This window comes from Cyclopterus lumpus, chromosome 24 (genome assembly GCF_009769545.1).
Source record: "Cyclopterus lumpus isolate fCycLum1 chromosome 24, fCycLum1.pri, whole genome shotgun sequence".
In the NCBI taxonomy this organism is placed as follows: domain Eukaryota; kingdom Metazoa; phylum Chordata; class Actinopteri; order Perciformes; family Cyclopteridae; genus Cyclopterus; species Cyclopterus lumpus.
Genome location: NC_046989.1, coordinates 21,619,945 through 21,639,440, shown reverse-complemented (window position 1 = coordinate 21,639,440; position 19,496 = coordinate 21,619,945). Strand labels below are relative to the sequence as shown.

Below are 19,496 nucleotides of genomic sequence, written 5' to 3'. Positions count from 1 at the left end.
TTTTGGAAAGTACAGAGTGAGATGATTCTTAATGTCATGACGTGGTCGAGTCAGGAAGTTGTTAGCTAGCTGGCCTTGCTTTTTATACAGGAAAAGCTAGGCTAACCTTCATGCACAGATATGACATTATCGATTTTTTCCATATCAATATTTTTCATAGGAAAGAAAGCAGGTAAACTATATCTGTGTTAAACTATCCCTGTAAAATTGTTTACTTTACTTTAATACTTTATGATAATTATAATAATAACTTTATTTATATAGCACCTTTAAAAACAGGGTTTACAAAGAGCTCTACATAGAAGCAAGGCAAAAAACATTTCAGAAATACAGGAGGCAAAATCCATTCATGTATAATTTATACATGACTCAGGTAACTTTATTTTATACAAGTAAATAAAAAATACTATTCATCAATCTTCACAAGTCCACACACAAAACGTTACCTGCCATTAAAGCTTGAAGAGCAACAACAGCCTTGAGAATCTATTTCGCTCATGTCTTTGAAAGATTAATTGTGCATTTCAGGTCCACGTTTTCTTCTGGAATTTCAGAATCAGAAACCGTTTATTGCCAGGAATGTTTACACAAACGAGGACTTTTTTTTGGCGGAAGGTTCAACATTAGACATGACAAACAACAATCAACGCGACAGCAACAGGGCAATGTGTGTATTAACTTAAGTATAAGATAAAGATAAAGTGCTCAGACAACAAATAACGTTAAAGTGTTTAGGTGTGTGTTTCAAGTGACATGTGTGTTTAAGTTAAAGTGTATGTTACATGTGACGTGTGTTTAAGTTAAAGTGACATGTGTGTGGAGGAGGAGGAGGAGGAGGAGGAGAGAGGAGAGAGGAGAGAGGAAGAAGAAGGAGGAGGAAGAGGAAGAAGGAGGAGAGGAGGAAGAAGAGGAGGAAGAAGGAGGAGAGGAGGCAGTCCTGGGGGTGACAGAGTCACTCAGTCTTTTTGGCAGCAGTGACACATTTTGTGTGAGAAGCAGGAGTCAAAAGGGGAAGAATGGGTTCAGGAAACATGGGAAGGTTGAGAGAAGAACGAAAATGAAAGAGAAAATTAGATGGAACCTTTTGTACCCGTTCCCCCGCTGGTTTCTTTGATACGTTCTGCATTGCATAATGATATGCAAATATGACACAAATATGAAAGCGGCGCTGAGTCGGGGAATCTGGTCCAATGTACTGATTTCATTGTCTTGACGGTTTTCATCCCTTTCAAGCTCAATAATTATGTTCACTTGCCTCTCAGGAAACCCTCATTCAACCATCTCCAACGCTCCTCTTTCACCCACTTTGTAATGTGTTCCTCAATCTGTCTCCTTCTCCAACTTCGCTTACTTCTGCTCATGTATGGAAGTCAATACTCCAGAGAAGCCGTACAGTCCAGAGCTCTTAAGTCAAAGTCACCTCCAAACTAAATGCTCGCGCTGTGCCGTACCGCCATGCATTATTAAGAGCCAACTGCGTTGGTAAAAGCCCAAAAGACTCGAGGGAACGGGATTTAGAGGGCTGGAGCAAATCCTAAAACAACTTCACCGGGGGCGTCCTCCCCGCGCTGGCCAAACGCTAATGTACATTTGATTTTCTCCACAACTTCTCCTGATTGCTGCCGTGGCAATTTTGAGGAGTGATGAAGCGGAACATGTTTGCCTGTTTCTTTGCTGTGAGAAATGTGAGAGTGAGTGAAAGGAAACGGGACGGGGTGTTGGAGGAACAAAGTATCTCTCCCATTGCACCAGCATATATTGATGTGTAAAATCAGTTTAAAGCACAGCATTCTATTATCTATTCATTTGTTAATATTCACTGCACGTCTGATTTGTTTCCTAGACAGCCTTGGAGAGCAGAGGATGGATGCATAATCCAGTGTATTAACCTGTGAATTGACTATTGTTAAGAATTAATATTCAGTAAGCCAAAATAAATAAATGTTTCATTTAAATAGCCCCCTGGATACACAGAACCACCAAAAGTCTTAATCCCTGCATTAACCTGAAAAAGCCTTTAAATAGGGATGAACTGAAGGGAACACTATGAGCTGCTGGCCCTTTAAGGCAGCGATAGCGTTGCAATCCAACGTTTGGTGGGAAACATATTTCGTCTGGAACTGGTTCTAGAAATACAGTTCTGATGGTTTATGGTTTGGTTTCAGTAGACCGTTGGACATGGCTGGCTTTGGGACCGGTAACCGTTTGTAAATGCCATGTTTATCTTCCAATGTGGCTTGTCGCTTTTATTTTATTCATATTTGGATTCAAGAATTTGTTCGTTTAAAAGATGATCATTCATACTTGATGGTTTGGCCCCGAGTCCTAAAATAGGAATCTGCTTTTGAGCCAGGAAGTGAGGAGAGGAGGGCGTACAGAACTAGTACGTTGCCAGCCGCTTGGTTAAAAATTAAAGGAGAGGAAAGTACAGGAATATAGACAGGGAAAGATCATAAACGCTGATGATGAATAATAATATAAAGACAATGTTTACCGCATGAAGTGGATTGCCCTGATCGATCGGCACCTTGAAGTCAGTCTGGAGCTCATCGAAGGCTGTTATCTGAGAGTGAGAGAGGGGAAGACGTGAGCACTGTGGAAACGGTGAAAGATACAGAACAAAATGTCTCCATCTGAAAGCACATCATCATCCTCATCATCTTCATCAAAAAGCCTCCCGTGTGCCTCAAGAGCAGCAATGCAACACTCCAAAAGTCTTCCAGGCCGTTCTACCTGTGTGTTGAATTACACTAAACACAACACTCCTTGATACATAACACTGTGCACCGTCCTGCTGACACTAATACTCAAGCCCCATTATTGTATATTTTACAGTACTATTGTTTCAGTGCCCCTTTTATTTTTTGGGGGAAATCATTTGTTGTGTAATGAAATGATAAAAGACAAAAACAGACATGCCAGCCGCTCTGTGAAGCCACACCCATCAAGGTAACCATCTTGGCTTACCATTAACACGTTTGATAGTTAACAGTAATTAACAGAAATAATACTGTATATTTGTGACTTTGGGAGGAACCAATGCATTTTGGTTGGAGTAGAGTCAGGAAGCACAGAGAGTCTTTTTATGGGATTGGTTGTCTATGCATGATCTATGATCCATGTTCTATGCGTGCATGTGGATTGTGACGCCAACACATGTTTCGAGTGATGCAGCGACTTGGAACCCAAGACAAATGTCCCTGCAGGACGATAAAGTATATCTTATCTTATCTTAAGACTGATCCTTCAATGTTATGCTGACTGATTGATGAACATTCCAGCTCTTGTTATTTAACTGTTTCCTCCAATCTGTTGCGCTGTGCCTTCAGGATCAACATATCTCAATTTAACTGCAGCGTTATAACTTCGTTAAAACGTTATAAAGTCCAAAAGTCAATATTTGTTGAAAAAAGAAACCAATATTCCCAACAAGTTTATGTCACGAAATATTCATTCTTTGTTGCCTTTCAAACAAGTTCGGTCTTTGACAACAATTTTTCCGAAAGGAACTCACGTAATAAAAAATATTTTGAGACATTTTGGAGCGGTGCTGATGGGTGTAAAGTCTCGCCGCTCACTGGTAACAGAACACCATCAACGTGTGCTGAACCAACCAACCCACATGCTGCCCCATCGGGCCAAAGCCCCCCCTCTTTAAACCACTCCAACCACACCCCACATTTCAGCACACCCACTGCTGCATTGTGGGACAGCTCCAAGCCGGAGTAATGATGAACAGAGCATAGAATATGTTGCAATGGAAGCAATTGCACTACAAAGACAGCTGTCATTGCTTGACTAGTTAGGACTCAAGAGGGAAGTGTGTGAGTGTGTGTGTGGGAGAGAGAGAGAGATTGCAGGAGGAGATACAAGTGTGTCAGTCAGTGCAGTCGCATATGAGCTACACTGTGTGTCTCTAGTGTGTGTGCACCATGGGGGAACTGTACGATGAGAGTGTGTGTGTGAGTAAGAAAACATGGATTATTGTTTGAGTGGTACAAAAATATGATCCATGCATATGAGGTAGAAACAGGGGAGGCAGCGGCATAGGCGTTAGTACATGTGAATGTGTGTGCTCGCCCCATTATGGGGATTAACATCAGAGAGACGGTAGGTTCACACCATTCTGGGGTTATTTCCACGCCCCCACACTGACAGGCAGCTCTTTACATGTTGTTCCCAATGAAACGGTGATGCTGGGTCATTGCATCGCTGTTACAGAATGTTGGCCTCCCTCGGGCTGCTCCACCCACACACACACACACACACACACACATCAATCAGGAACACACTCCATCTATACATCCATATTCAGTGTGCACCCCATCAGAAGAACATTATGGACTGGATGACAAGGATTAAAGGATCATTCAATTGAGTACGACACGTGCTTTGGTCTTTTGAGCCATCAGTTCCCTCACTTACAGTATGATGGCACTCCAAAGTAATTAATGAGTAGGCATTGGACGATAGGGAAATATCATGTCAACCATTAACCTGGCCAAGAAAATTGTCATTCCCATTAATCATCAAATAAGAGAAACTGAACACCCTATTTAGTGAACAACTGAAAATCAACCAATCTTAAATAAGGTAATTTACGAAGCACAAGGTCCCCGAATAAATAATGTAAAACATAGCCATATTACATGAGTCTGTTCTTTCTTACATGATAATTATTGTATCGTTTGCTCTATGTTTCACACGTCTACCTTGATAGACAGACAGCTGTTTCAAGTCACTCATGTGGCAATATTCTCAATTACCCAGAAAGTCACCACGATAAACCCATTGTGTGTTTTAAAATGCTATCCGTGGTAATATTCTACATTGTCCCACTGATTAAAATGTGATGGAGTGTTATTACATTACATGTCATTTAGCTGACGCTTTTATCCAAAGCGACTTACAATAAGTGCATTAAACCATGAGTCAAGTACAATTTCTTCAATAAAGTTAAACTACAAAGTGCTGTCAGTAAGAGACATTTAAGTGCTACTACTGTTATGACCCAATTAACAAAGAGTTGGGACAATAAAATAGGTTATAACAGTCTGAATCACGTCAACTGGCCAACTGAAGAAACATGGTTGCACCCAGCTACCCTGCGAAACCCCTGGAATGCATGATCTCATTCTTTTATTCACAACCCAAAGCCAAAGGCCAGAGATGAGCATTGGGTTGATTTACTTGATATTTGGGAGCTTTACCTCGAGGCCCCACCTCGAAGATCCACAACCTTATCAGAGGGGATGGGTCAGAACAAGAGTAATGGAGTGGGAACTTCTGGGGGAAATTATTTAGCTTTGATTACGGTAACTGGGTACTTCTCCTGAAACCAGGGCAGAGAAAGAATTGGCTGAATTGGTAATTGTTTTTATTACCAATTGATGGCTACATTTTCTTTTTGAAAATCTTTCCAAAAACATGAATCCATCCTGTTTATCTTTGGCAGTTAATCAGTCATAATCATAATCAGAAGCAACACGTGCCCTGGAGTTGGAGACCCCAATCTGTCACATGCTCAGGGGGTGATTCCTGCTGCACCCTCGCTCGGCACGCCAAAGTCACCGTGAACCGTGTTTCTTTTTTTAATTTAGTTTTCAACAACAAACCATGTATTTTCATACAGTCGCTTCCTGTCAATTTTTCAGTTGTATGTCTTGGTGCACATGATATTCAGGTACAGTGTACAACACATAAAGAACAACAAACATCAACGGTGCTCATTCCAAGAATGAAAAGAAGAGGAGAAATGAGGATAATGAAAAGATTGCATAAAATAGAAATTAAATACAAATGATACAAATGAAATAAAATAAATAATTTGAATAATGATTGTCCACTCCTGAGTGTATGTGCTATGTATGCTTTTCATGGAGGATTGTGTATGATGTGTGTGTGTGTGCACAGGGACAGTTAACAAGAGCAGTTCAACCAGAGGGCCGAGCAACATTCAGGAATAACAATCATTGGAGTAACAATGTGCGACAGGACCGTTTGGTAAAGATCGGCTTCTGGAGTCTTAATGAATATGTGATTCGCTCCATTTGATAGATGTCCCATACTTTTTGGATCCATAAGTCGTATGTTGGGGGATCCGGTTTTAAACCCTTCAATGCTGCTGTAAGTAATATGTTCAGGAGGTATTCTTTGGCCCTCCCATCCAGGCCTTCAGGTATCACTCCCAATAGAGCTACTGTAGGGTCTTGTTGGATGTCCTGTTGGAAGATTTCTTTGAGGGCATCAAAGACTTCTCTCCAGTATGTATTTAATTTAGGGCGTAGCCAGAATATATGTGTATGATTGGCAGCGCTTCCACAGTTGGAATGTGTTGGGCCATCTTAGCTACTATTTCTGGTTCTGAAGAATCGATGATTATTTTCCATTTAAATTCCCTCCAGGTGTTTGAGTTTGTAACTAGGTGTGCCTCTGTGCACATTTCCTCCCAGTTATTCTGTGGAATGATCGTGTTCATTTCCACTTCCCACCTCTGCTTTATCTGTTGGGAATTATGTAGATTCATAGATAGAAATATGCTATATAAATTACTTATTGTTTTCTTATCTTCATTGGGCTGATGCAGATTGTTTATGTTCTAAGTCTTTTATTTTATCTTCCAATTCTTTCTGTTTGGACTCTTTTCCTCTTCTCTTAGCAGAGGTGAATGAAATAATACGTCCTCTGATGTATGCTTTGGCACAATCCCAGAGTATAAGAGGTGTTGTTTCCTCCAAGGTATTGATATCCAAGTATTCCTTGAGTTCTGCTGTAATAAAGGAGGTACATGTTTTATCATTAAGGAGAGATGCATTAAGTCTCCATTGTTTAGAGGTTGGTCTTTGGCCTATGTCCCATTTTAATGCCACGGGTGCGTGGTCGGATATAGTTATAGGAAGAATCTCAATGTCCACTATCCTATGTAGCTCTGCTTTCATGGTAAAGAAATAATCGATCCGTGAATAGGATGTGTGTCTGTTTGAGTAGAACGTGAAATCCCTGCTTCTCGGGAACTTGATTCTCCACATATCTACAAGGCCTCCAGGATTGGTATTTGAGCATTCTACTCATTCTAGAGAGCGGAGTTTTAGAGGCAGGTTGTCGGTCCATTAGTCGTGACATTACACAATTGAGGTCTCCTCCCATCAGTAGCAGCCCTGTACTACATTGTAGGATCTTATTGAACAATGTCCTGATAAAGCCAGACTCGTCTTCGTTAGGTGCATATACATTAATGAGGGATACTTCTGTGCCATCAATTAATCCGTTAACTAAGATATATCTCCCCTCTGTGTCTTTGTGTATTAGTGTTTGTGTGAAATTAATTTGTCTGTGTATGAGTATGGATACTCCCTTTTTTCTCCCCGATCGGTGTGAGGAGTAATATACTTTATCTGCCCAGGACCTTCTCAACTTTTCATGTTCAGCGTCAGATAGATGTGTTTCCTGGAGGAATGCAATGTGGCAGTTGGCTTGTTTCATCTGATGTAGAATGTTCTTTCTCTTAACAGGGCTATGAAGGCCTTTGACATTGTAACTTATCACTTTTAGCGGGTCCATTGTGTGAAGTATTCAGTTTTCATATTTTGGGAGTTTGTGTAGAGAGATGGGAAGCAGAGGCAAACAGCCAGCACATGGGCCATGCATCTTGTTATGTGGAGTGTGGAGAGTTGGACTAGATAATGAAACCAATAGGGATGGGGTAGAAGAGGGTATTTAAGAAAAATGGATGATGAGCTTGTTGTTCTAATAAACAATGTAGGATCCCCAGGGAACAGTGGGATCAGAACAAGGGGAACGCAACAGTCTGGACTGCTGTTAACTAACATTAGCAACAGTCCGGTGGGACCTAGTCCCTTAGCCACTAAGGGCAAGCAGCAACGGTGCACAGTCGAGATAGAAATGACTATGCTATGGGTGTGCTAAGATAAGGAATAGAGAAAGTAAGAAGAAAAAGAAAAGTCGACACAGAAAAGGACAGTGTCGAGTAACGGCCATTCAGGCCCCTGCAGCTCTTGGCATACATGTGTAAAGTCAAACAGCTCCTTGTGGTGCAGTAGTGTTTGGTTGCACACAGAGCTAAAGGCGTACCAGTATTCTCCTCTTATGGAAGCTGCTAGTGTGCAAGTAAAGTAGAGTGATACAAACAATATGAATAGAAATAACGGGCACATTATAAGGGTTTGTTTCCTTGTAATGGAGACGGGTATATACACAAATATTAACTGAGACACATTTTTCCTTTTCTCTGATTTTCTGTGATTCAAGTAATGTTTTGAAAATATATATATTTGAATATAAAATAAAGTAGAAAATAATGATGTGTCAGTATGTGAAATTGCAGAACTCACTGGTCAGTCCTTACTGTAGTTAACAGTACTGATGGGGATACATTTAGTCTGCAGCCTCAGTAGATGGGATGACTTTCTTCTGGACATACTCCGTGGCTTTGCCGGGATCCAGAAACTCCTCGTCTTCGTTGTTGTGCGAAATCCGGAGTCCTTCCGGGTACAGTAGACCGTAGCGGACTCCTTTCCTTCCTCGCAGGGTCCTCCGTATGTCCGTGAACGCGGCTCTGGCTTTAGCAACGCTGGGTGTGTAGTCTGGGAAGATAGAGATCCGGTTCCCGTTGTAGACCAGCGGCGCTCTTTCTCGGGCTCTCCTTAGGATCTCTGCGGCATCTCCGTCATTGTGTACTTTAGCGATGATCACTCGTGGTTTCTCCCGGTCTCCTGGTTTGAAATCTTCCGCTAGCGCACTTTTGAGTTCCTCTCTTATAATTTTGGAAATCTCTCCCTTCAGGGAAGATAAGATGTCCGCTTTCATCCGTTCGGTCATACCTGGGCTTTCACTGCGGGTGGGAGAGGGTTGGTCCGGGTCACCTGGTGGGATCTGCCTCGTGGTTCTTGTAGGCCGTGATGAGCTACCGCCGGATTTATATTTGTATTTTTGAAGCTTTTCCGCCATTCAAAAATGATGTAGCTTGCATTAGTCAGCTGTTGGCCTCTTTGTGATGTCCTCGGTGAGCTTTGAGGCTGGTATTCTTGAAATATTAGCTGTTTTTATGTAAAATTCTGCAGGAGCACTGAAATTAGCGTCTTACTCCATATCTTGCTCACTAGCGCCCCCCCGTGAACAGTGTTTCCATGTAGACTGCTGCAGGACTCACACCTCGCCGTGTGTGTGTGTGTAAGGAAAAGAGAGACGGATGTATCCTAATTAGTTGCCGTTCAGTGTGTTGCTGTGAATGTGTGCTCACTGTCTTTCAGTCAGTTGAAGCTATGACCAACCAAAAACATGCTTTTCCCTGCATGCAGCCTTGAAGACTTTCACATGGAAATAACGAGATTAAAAAAACCACGTCAACAATCTACACTCTGATGTGAAAGACTACAAAGGCCACTTTAATAATTTAAAATCTTGTTTTAATTATTCATTGGTATTTTAAACCCACTCACCATGGGTTAATGTTTGTAACAATCATTCCTCATCAACCTCTTATACACAATTTAGAACCCGATAAAAGCCGCCGCCAAACTCTAAGCCTAAATAATAACCAACAGGCATAATTACAAATGCTTTAGGAACCAATATTTTTATAAAGTATTGATATAAAAACGAATCGTGGAAGATTGTTTTTATTTGCATTGGAAAGCTCGGGCTTCTGTCCTTTGTGTCGTCACGTCTTATGCTCGTAAAGACATTTTCCTAATCAATTATCATGATTCTTTGACTTACGTAAAATATGACATTTTAGGGATATGATGCATTTAAATAGATGACATAGCAATAAGAAAATATACAAACGTTTAAAGCGTTAAGACACATATGTTAGGAATCAAATCAAAAGGGCTATAGTTTGGATACCGTACAGACAGATCCATATGCAAGGCTGCTCGCTCAGGTAAGGATATGTTAGGCTTCAGATATGTTATTTCAAAAAGAACGAAAGGGAAACCTCAGTTCCAATGTTGCTCTATTTTTCCTTTTAGGCATGTTAAACAACACTGCGCATAATAAACGTCTCTTTCTCTGCATTTTAGTATCCGTTTCATGCATGGAAGACTTCACGAGGTGCATGGAAATATCCCGTCTCCTGCACTGAACCCAGAGGCCAATTGGCTTGTGTTAATGGCTAACATGCTTCAGTCGGCGTCGGCCTGTATCTGTGCTGAACACCTTGGCACGGGGAGGCAGCTGGAGAGAGCACTTTCCCTGATGCTAATAAACACAGTTAACCCCTTCCTCCACTGCGCCGAGATCAAATGAATCAAATCTCTCCCTTCCAGAAAATTATGTACGCATGAGATTCCGCTGTCGGAGACTTTCTGCGAGGGCACCGATGCCAAATGATAAGCACATGTGCTGCCCCAGTGATGGAAACATATTGGATAGAATATCGACTGAGCATATACATACACATACACGTGTGGTCCAAAAACACGCTGCAGTGACCTTACAGCTTTTGTCCTAAAAATCAATTAAAGGCGTTACCATGGGAACATTGATGCAAAGCCTTAGGGGCTGTTAGTGAGACCATGTTGTGGAGGTTCATCTTTGTTTCAGCCCCACAAGCGGGAGGTCACCAAAGGATAACAAACTTAAAGGGGCCAGTGTGTAGCATTCCAGGGGATCTATTTGCAGAAATGGAATACAATGTTCATAATTATGTATTCATTAATGTATAATCGGCTAAAACTAAGAATCCTTGCATTTTCGTTATCAGAGAACGTTCATTCATTAATATAACATTATGCAACTATAATTACTTACTTATTAACCTTTTACACCCCACATCCCCCAAATAAGGGTCCGAATTAGGAGACTCTGGGTTTTCAGGTAAAACCGTAAAAATAATGATAGAATAATATCATGATGTTTCACATCAAATTAAACAGCAGAACGTAAGCTACAATAATTAGTAAGTTTTTTTCAAATGCTCCAAACACAACTCACACAATAGTAAAAATAAGAACTCAAGTATCATATTCATAACTTGCCTTAAATCAGCTCACCGTCCAGTTTTCATTTAATCAATCCATTATGGTCAATCATTTAATCAATCCATTATGGTCATTCATTTAATCAATCCATTATGGTCAATCATTTAATCAATCAATTATGGTCAATCATTTAATCAATCAATTATGTCCAGGACAGGTAAACCAACCCAACCACCCCACCATTAGACCTAGAGAGTGGTGGGGCGCTACAGTAATATGTATTGATCTAGTAACTCACACTAAACAATTAAACAGACAAATAAATGGATACACAAGGGACAAAATGAATGAAGCGAATAAGTTTGAATAAATGAGTACAATCAATAACGATGAACTGACATGGAGGTCGTGAGCAGGTTGAATCAGTGACTCATCTCATTGATTAATGTCTGACAACTCAATTTGACATTTTTCAATCCAGTTTTGGCTTCAAAAGATGAATGCAGTTGAGTTAACAAAGCACCAGGAAAGATTGTGAAAGAATGTCATTAGTTCTAATTTAAAGGAGATTTACTCCCTTAGACTACTTAAGGTCAAGCTTATTGATCTGTTTTATTAATTTCTGGATTAATTGTCCCTTCAACTAAAAATACAACCATTACATGGCTCTTCCTACCTTGGTATCATGACTGGAGTAGGAACATGCATGCTTTCACAAATAGGATCTATATATTCCTGTTCATTTACACCGACCTGCTTGTGGTCAGTGCTGCTATTCCTCTGGCCGTACTGCCAGTGAGACAATTATCCACCATATATATATATATATGAACATGTGGATCAATGCAGAGCCGACCCTGCTATATACACTGAACACCACCTCCATTACAGCCTCCGGTGCCTGGTGCCAGAAAGGCCTGTTGACTGCCTCATTAAGATTACAATCAATTTCTAACACCTATGCATTTCTTCCACCTGATGTCTTACTAGGGCACCTTGAGCCCAAGCTACTTCCTCATGTGTACAGTTCAGGGGAGCGCGGTGGAAAATCACTGAGGCTCTGCCTGATAAAGGCTTGGTTTCACTTATATTCTCTTGGGTTTTCACATTGCGTTAAGGTACTCAGAATCAAGCTTCTGGGCCTTTTAATGAACGTCATCGCCCCTTTACCTCACATCGTTCCCGTCCTGCTTTTAATAAAGCATTTGATAGACATGATGGCATTGTTTAAAGCCACAGAGGCCCTTTGTCCAAAGCAAGATGGAAGAAGTCCACTTTAATCTTAATGGTGTGTTCAATCTGACTGTGAAGCAAACTTCACGCTGGGCCGGATGACACTAAATCAGTTTAATCAGAAATAGAGGAAAATATTGCAGCTCTCTGTTGGGTGCTGGGGTTAAAGTCACGAGGTAGCCCCACCCTAAACAATACCCTGCTTTAAGGTCTACTCTGACTCTAAATTAACCATTAGAGATAATCTGTATTGGCTTCCCTTTTCAGACCCTGCCCCTGGTCTGACACACTGTATGAGCCTCTCCATTGAATTCCCTCTTTCGTGTTCAGTTAATACTGAATGAGTGGATTATTTCGAATACAGCCCGAAAAAGTTGTAACAGGAACATTAAGTGAAAAGCTCAATGTAATTCATCTTTATTTTATTGCTGTTATTAAGCCTTGAATTATCCATTGATTGAAGTAGTCTGTTCTTCTGTCTCCAGTTAATTATTTCACTCTTTTGATCTATTTTTGCGTTTGCATCCCATGCTGTCAACCTTGTCTCCTGGAAAAGCTTGATCCCCCTCAGGTTGTTTCTCTCACCCTAGCAGGAAACTCTAATTTTCTTTTTTATCAATTCTGTCATCCTTTGATCTCGCCTCCATCTGTATTGCTGTCCAGCTTTGCATCTGCTTTTTCCTTCCTTTTCATGTCTGATCATCATTTTGTATTCTACTGCAGTCATCTATCCAGCATTCAAATCTGCCCTGGTCTGAACTCCCAATGAGCAAAATCCGTAGTTTCTATGGTCCGTCCCCCCCTTTTTCTCTCCATCATACCATCACTCTCGCCATTCTGACTCAATCCATTGCTTCAAAGTCTTTCTCCACGGTCCCACACCCTCCCTCATGCACAAAGCAACCCATGCTCATCACCAGAACACCAATGCGACAGGAACAGGCGAAAGAGAGTGGCGGCTGTTGAGCGTGAACGATTATTTGCCCGACCTCCCTGTTGAATCAGAGAATGCCCTGTACTTGTCAAAAACTCTTGTCAGATGCAAAGTCGCGATAGCCGACCCAAGTGACGCTGGCTGAGCCATTCCCCTTTCTGAATCCATCCTGAACTGTGCGTCAAATCCTCATGTGTGATGTCGCCTCGGCACTTGCTTTGTGTGAGTACATTTTTTTTATGGATAAAGGGTAGAATGGAGAGGGAGAAAAGAAGAAGAAAGGCCTGCCATACAGAGGTTCCAATTGGCCTCCACAATCCATGTATCTGGTTGCCTTTAAGTGCCAATTGGCAAAGGTGAAGGAAGTATTCACATAATGTACTCAATCATGAGGTTGGTAATCTTCTTCAATATCATTTGTTATGATTTTCTTTACATCCTGACAGCAAACAATTAATACAATTTTCTGAAAAAAACAAAAACAAATCTGGTACCTCGTAGGACAGTAGTAAGCTGAAATACTTAATTCAGACCAAATGTAATGATTGGATGGGCTGCCTGCCAATCAAATTGCACTCTGCCTGTCGGCTCATTGCTCGTCATGGGTTCGTCCGAAAGCTCAGTATTGACCTTTTTGCTTGATGTAGCGACTATTGGAGCTAGTGCTGCTTTGTCATTGCAAAATAGTTGGCAACTAGGCTTGCGTACCCTTGCTAGTTTCTCAAGATAAACAACCCTAGCTTGAAGTTAAAGTAGTGATACTACACTTTAAAAAATACTCAAAATATTTACATGAATAAATAATAATTATTGAAAAAAGTTATACCATCGAAATTAATCAAGTGATGACTAGAAACCAGACCCTTCTGGGGGTCCAGGTGGTTCGGGAATGCTGGAGACGTAGCCCACTTTGCTTTGTGGGTAATTCAGCCATACTTGTTGCTTCATCCGTGTGGAATACGCTACCTTACCTCAATGCACAAAATACCACTGACACGTTACAATGGAGACCCAAACCGGGAGTGTAAATGATACTCCTGCCCTCTGTCACGCTGCCAGGACAGACCTCTGCATCATATCCGTACCACGGGGCTTTCCCATCTGTCAGAGGAGTGCTGGAGGAGTGTGTGGCTGGCTCCCAGCTTTAATGACACTTAGAGCACATTAGGGGCTGTTGTTACATGGAGGGAGAGGCGCTGAGCCGTAGAGCTCGGGGTGGTCACAGTCCACTATGCATGTTCATTGAAGCTGACTGTAGTGTTGTATTTGATGTGATGAACCGAAATATTCTGCAAATCGCTGCATCTGTTTTGAAGTAAACCATCAACCATCGTTGTGGTTTTCATCAATATTACATCTATTGATTGTAATGGACAAATATGTTCCCATTGAAGGAGTTAGTCTTAAATCTGTCAGATTGCTGGAAGGATATTGAATACATATTTAAATACACTCGGGGGGTTTTGCTCCAACAGGCTTACTTGGTCTGGCAAGACCAATAGCTAATGTCAGTTAATGTTAGAAACCGGTACATACCGATGTATAGTAGACATTCATTTGGCTCAGCTAACTGACATTGTGAATTGTTTTGAATTACAGCTAAGGTGTGCTCAGACCGAGCCCTCAGTTATATGCTAGCTTTAAACACAATTAGTCTGATTGCAAAGCCAGATTGTCCCACACTTAAGTTCACAACCTGCTCGATACGATGACGATGTTCATGAAGCCTTACTTCATGAACTAAAACAAAGTCAGGGAGTGACGTGCCGAGCAGGTGGCATAGTATGTCGAGCGACCGTAGTTGAAGGTATAATGGCGGTATAGAAAGAGGTCAAACAAGAGAGAATTTTAATCATGAGTCTGCTGTTCGTGTCCTGTGTGAAACCAAATTCAATGTTGACTTGAGGCAACTAACACCACATTACTTAAGAAAGTCCTCTTCAGGCAGTTGTTATTTACACTACCTCCTTGTCACGTCATCTTGTCCCGTCAACACCTTGTCACGTCATCTTGTCACGTCACCACCATGTCCCATCACCACCTTGTTACGTCATCTTGTCCCGTCAACACCTTGTCACGTCGTCTTGTCCCGTCAACACCATGTCACGTCATCTTGTCCCGTCAACACCTTGTCACGTCCTCTTGTCCCGTCAACACCATGTCACGTCATCTTGTCACGTCAACACCATGTCACATCATCTTGTCCCGTCAACACCATGTCACGTCATCTTGTCCCGTCAACACCTTGTCACGTCATCTTGTCTCGTCAACTACTTGTCACGTCATCTTGTCCCGTCAACACCTTGTCACGTCATCTTGTCCCGTCAACACCTTGTCACGTCATCTTGTCCCGTCAACACCTTGTCACGTCATCTTGTCTCGTCAACACCTTGTCACGTCATCTTGTCTCGTCAACACCTTGTCACGTCATCTTGTCCCGTCAACACCTTGTCACGTCATCTTGTCCCGTCACCACCTTGTCACATCATCTTGTCCCGTCACCACCTTGTCACGTCATCTTGTCCCGTCAACACCATGTCACGTCATCTTGTCCCGTCAACACCATGTCACGTCATCTTGTCCCGTCAACACCTTGTCACGTCATCTTGTCCCGTCAACACCATGTCACGTCATCTTGTCACGTCAACACCATGTCACATCATCTTGTCCCGTCAACACCTTGTCACGTCATCTTGTCCCGTCAACACCTTGTCACGTCATCTTGTCCCGTCAACACCATGTCACGTCATCTTGTCCCGTCAACACCTTGTCACGTCATCTTGTCCCGTCAACACCATGTCACGTCATCTTGTCACGTCAACACCATGTCACATCATCTTGTCCCGTCAACACCTTGTCACGTCATCTTGTCCCGTCAACACCATGTCACGTCATCTTGTCACGTCAACACCATGTCACATCATCTTGTCCCGTCAACACCTTGTCACGTCATCTTGTCCCGTCAACACCTTGTCACGTCATCTTGTCCCGTCAACACCTTGTCACGTCATCTTGTCTCGTCAACACCTTGTCACGTCATCTTGTCCCGTCAACACCTTGTCACGTCATCTTGTCCCGTCAACACCTTGTCACGTCATCTTGTCCCGTCACCACCTTGTCACATCATCTTGTCCCGTCACCACCTTGTCACGTCATCTTGTCCCGTCAACACCATGTCACGTCATCTTGTCCCGTCAACACCATGTCACGTCATCTTGTCCCGTCAACACCTTGTCACGTCATCTTGTCCCGTCACCACCTTGTCACATCATCTTGTCCCGTCACCACCTTGTCACGTCATCTTGTCCCGTCAACACCATGTCACGTCATCTTGTCCCGTCAACACCTTGTCACGTCATCTTGTCCCGTCAACACCTTGTCACATCATCTTGTCCCGTCAACACCATGTCACGTCATCTTGTCCCGTCAACACCTTGTCACGTCATCTTGTCCCGTCAACACCATGTCACGTCATCTTGTCACGTCAACACCATGTCACATCATCTTGTCCCGTCAACACCATGTCACGTCATCTTGTCCCGTCAACACCTTGTCACGTCATCTTGTCTCGTCAACACCTTGTCACGTCATCTTGTCCCGTCAACACCTTGTCACGTCATCTTGTCCCGTCAACACCTTGTCACGTCATCTTGTCCCGTCACCACCTTGTCACGTCATCTTGTCCCGTCACCACCTTGTCACGTCATCTTGTCCCGTCAACACCATGTCACGTCATCTTGTCCCGTCAACACCATGTCACGTCATCTTGTCCCGTCAACACCTTGTCACGTCATCTTGTCCCGTCACCACCTTGTCACATCATCTTGTCCCGTCACCACCTTGTCACGTCATCTTGTCCCGTCAACACCATGTCACGTCATCTTGTCCGTCAACACCTTGTCACGTCATCTTGTCCCATCACCACCTTGTCACATCATCTTGTCCCGTCACCACCTTGTCACGTCATCTTGTCCCGTCAACACCATGTCACGTCATCTTGTCCCGTCAACACCTTGTCACGTCATCTTGTCCCGTCAACACCATGTCACGTCATCTTGTCCGTCAACACCATGTCACGTCATCTTGTCCCATCAACACCTTGTCACATCATCTTGTCCCATCACCACCTTGTCACGTCATCTTGTCCCATCACCACCTTGTCACGTCATCTTGTCCCATCAACATCTTGTCACGTCATCTTGTCCCGTCAACACCTTGTCACGTCATCTTGTCCCGTCAACACCATGTCACGTCATCTTGTCCCGTCAACACCTTGTCACGTCATCTTGTCCCGTCAACACCATGTCACGTCATCTTGTCCGTCAACACCATGTCACGTCATCTTGTCCGTCAACACCATGTCACATCATCTTGTCCGTAAACACCTTGTCACGTCATCTTGTCCCGTCAACACCATGTCAAGTCATCTTGTCCGTCAACACCTTGTCACGTCATCTTGTCCCGTCACCACCATGTCACGTCATCTTGTCCCGTCAACACCTTGTCACGTCATCTTGTCCCGTCAACACCATGTCACGTCATCTTGTCCGTCAACACCTTGTCACGTCATCTTGTCCGTCAACACCATGTCACATCATCTTGTCCGTCAACACCTTGTCCCGTCACCACCATGTCACGTCATCTTGTCCCGTCAACACCTTGTCACGTAATCTTGTCCCGTCAACACCTTGTCCCGTCAACACCTTGTCACATCATCTTGTCCCGTCAACACCTTGTCACGTCATCTTGTCCCGTCAACACCTTGTCACGTCATCTTGTCCCGTCAACACCTTGTCACGTCATCTTGTCCCGTCAACACCTTGTCCCGTCAACACCTTGTCACATCATCTTGTCCCGTCAACACCTTGTCACGTCATCTTGTCCCGTCAACACCTTGTCACGTCACCACCATGTCCCGTCAACACCTTGTCACGTCGTCTTGTCCCGTCACCACCATGTCACGTCATCTTGTCCCATCAACACTATGTCACGTCATCTTGTCCCGTCAACACCTTGTCACATCATCTTGTCCCGTCAACACCTTGTCACGTCATCTTGTCCCGTCAACACCTTGTCACGTCACCACCATGTCCCGTCACCACGTCACGTCATCTTGTCCCGTCAACACCTTGTCACATCATCTTGTCCCGTCAACACCTTGTCACGTCTTGTCACGTCATCTTGTCCCGTCAACACCTTGTCATATCATCTTGTCCCGTCAACACCTTGTCACGTCACCACCATGTCCCGTCACCACCATGTCACGTCATTTTGTCCCGTCAACACCTTGTCACGTCATCTTGTCCCGTCAACACCATGTCACATCATCTTGTCCCGTCAACACCTTGTCACATCATCTTGTCCCGTCAACACCATGTCACATCATCTTGTCCCGTCAACACCATGTCACGTCATCTTGTCCCGTCAACACCTTGTCACGTCATCTTGTCCCGTCAACACCATGTCACGTCATCTTGTCCGTCAACACCTTGTCACGTCATCTTGTCCGTCAACACCTTGTCCCGTCACCACCATGTCACGTCATCTTGTCCCGTCAACACCTTGTCACGTCATCTTGTCCCGTCAACACCTTGTCACGTCAACACCTTGTCACGTCATCTTGTCCCGTCAACACCTTGTCACGTCATCTTGTCCCGTCAACACCTTGTCACGTCATCTTGTCCCGTCAACACCTTGTCACGTCATCTTGTCCCGTCAACACCTTGTCACGTCATCCTGTCCCGTCAACACCTTGTCCCGTCAACACCTTGTCACGTCAACACCTTGTCACGTCATCTTGTCCCGTCAACACCTTGTCACGTCATCTTGTCCCGTCACCACCATGTCACGTCATCTTGTCCCGTCAACACCTTGTCACGTCATCCTGTCCCGTCAACATCTTGTCCCGTCAACACCATGTCACGTCATCTTGTCCCGTCACCACCATGTCACGTCATCTTGTCCCGTCAACACCTTGTCACGTCATCTTGTCCCGTCAACACCATGTCACGTCAACTTGTCCCGTCAACACCTTGTCACGTCATCTTGTCCCGTCAACACCATGTCACGTCATCTTGTCCCGTCAACACCATGTCACGTCATCTTGTCCGTCAACACCTTGTCACGTCATCTTGTCCGTCAACACCTTGTCACGTCATCTTGTCCCGTCAACACCTTGTCACGTCATCTTGTCCGTCAACACCTTGTCACGTCATCTTGTTCCGTCAACACCTTGTCACGTCATCTTGTCCGTCAACACCTTGTCACGTCATCTTGTCCGTCAACACCTTGTCACGTCATCTTATCCGTCAACACCTTGTCACGTCATCTTGTCCCGTCAACACCATGTCACGTCATCTTGTCCGTCAACACCTTGTCACGTCATC

The 19,496-nt window shown here is 43.5% G+C and overlaps 1 protein-coding gene across 1 annotated transcript in view; it reads right to left on the bottom strand.

Annotated features, from left to right (window-relative positions):
* cnih3 (cornichon family AMPA receptor auxiliary protein 3) overlaps window positions 1-19,496 on the bottom strand; it is a 79,185-nt gene that overhangs the window by 52,235 nt on the left and 7,454 nt on the right. Inside the window, exon 2 of the mRNA XM_034527672.1 lies at window positions 2,495-2,563. Coding sequence (XP_034383563.1) covers window positions 2,495-2,563 — 69 coding nt within the window. The remainder of the gene's footprint in view (window positions 1-2,494; window positions 2,564-19,496) is intronic.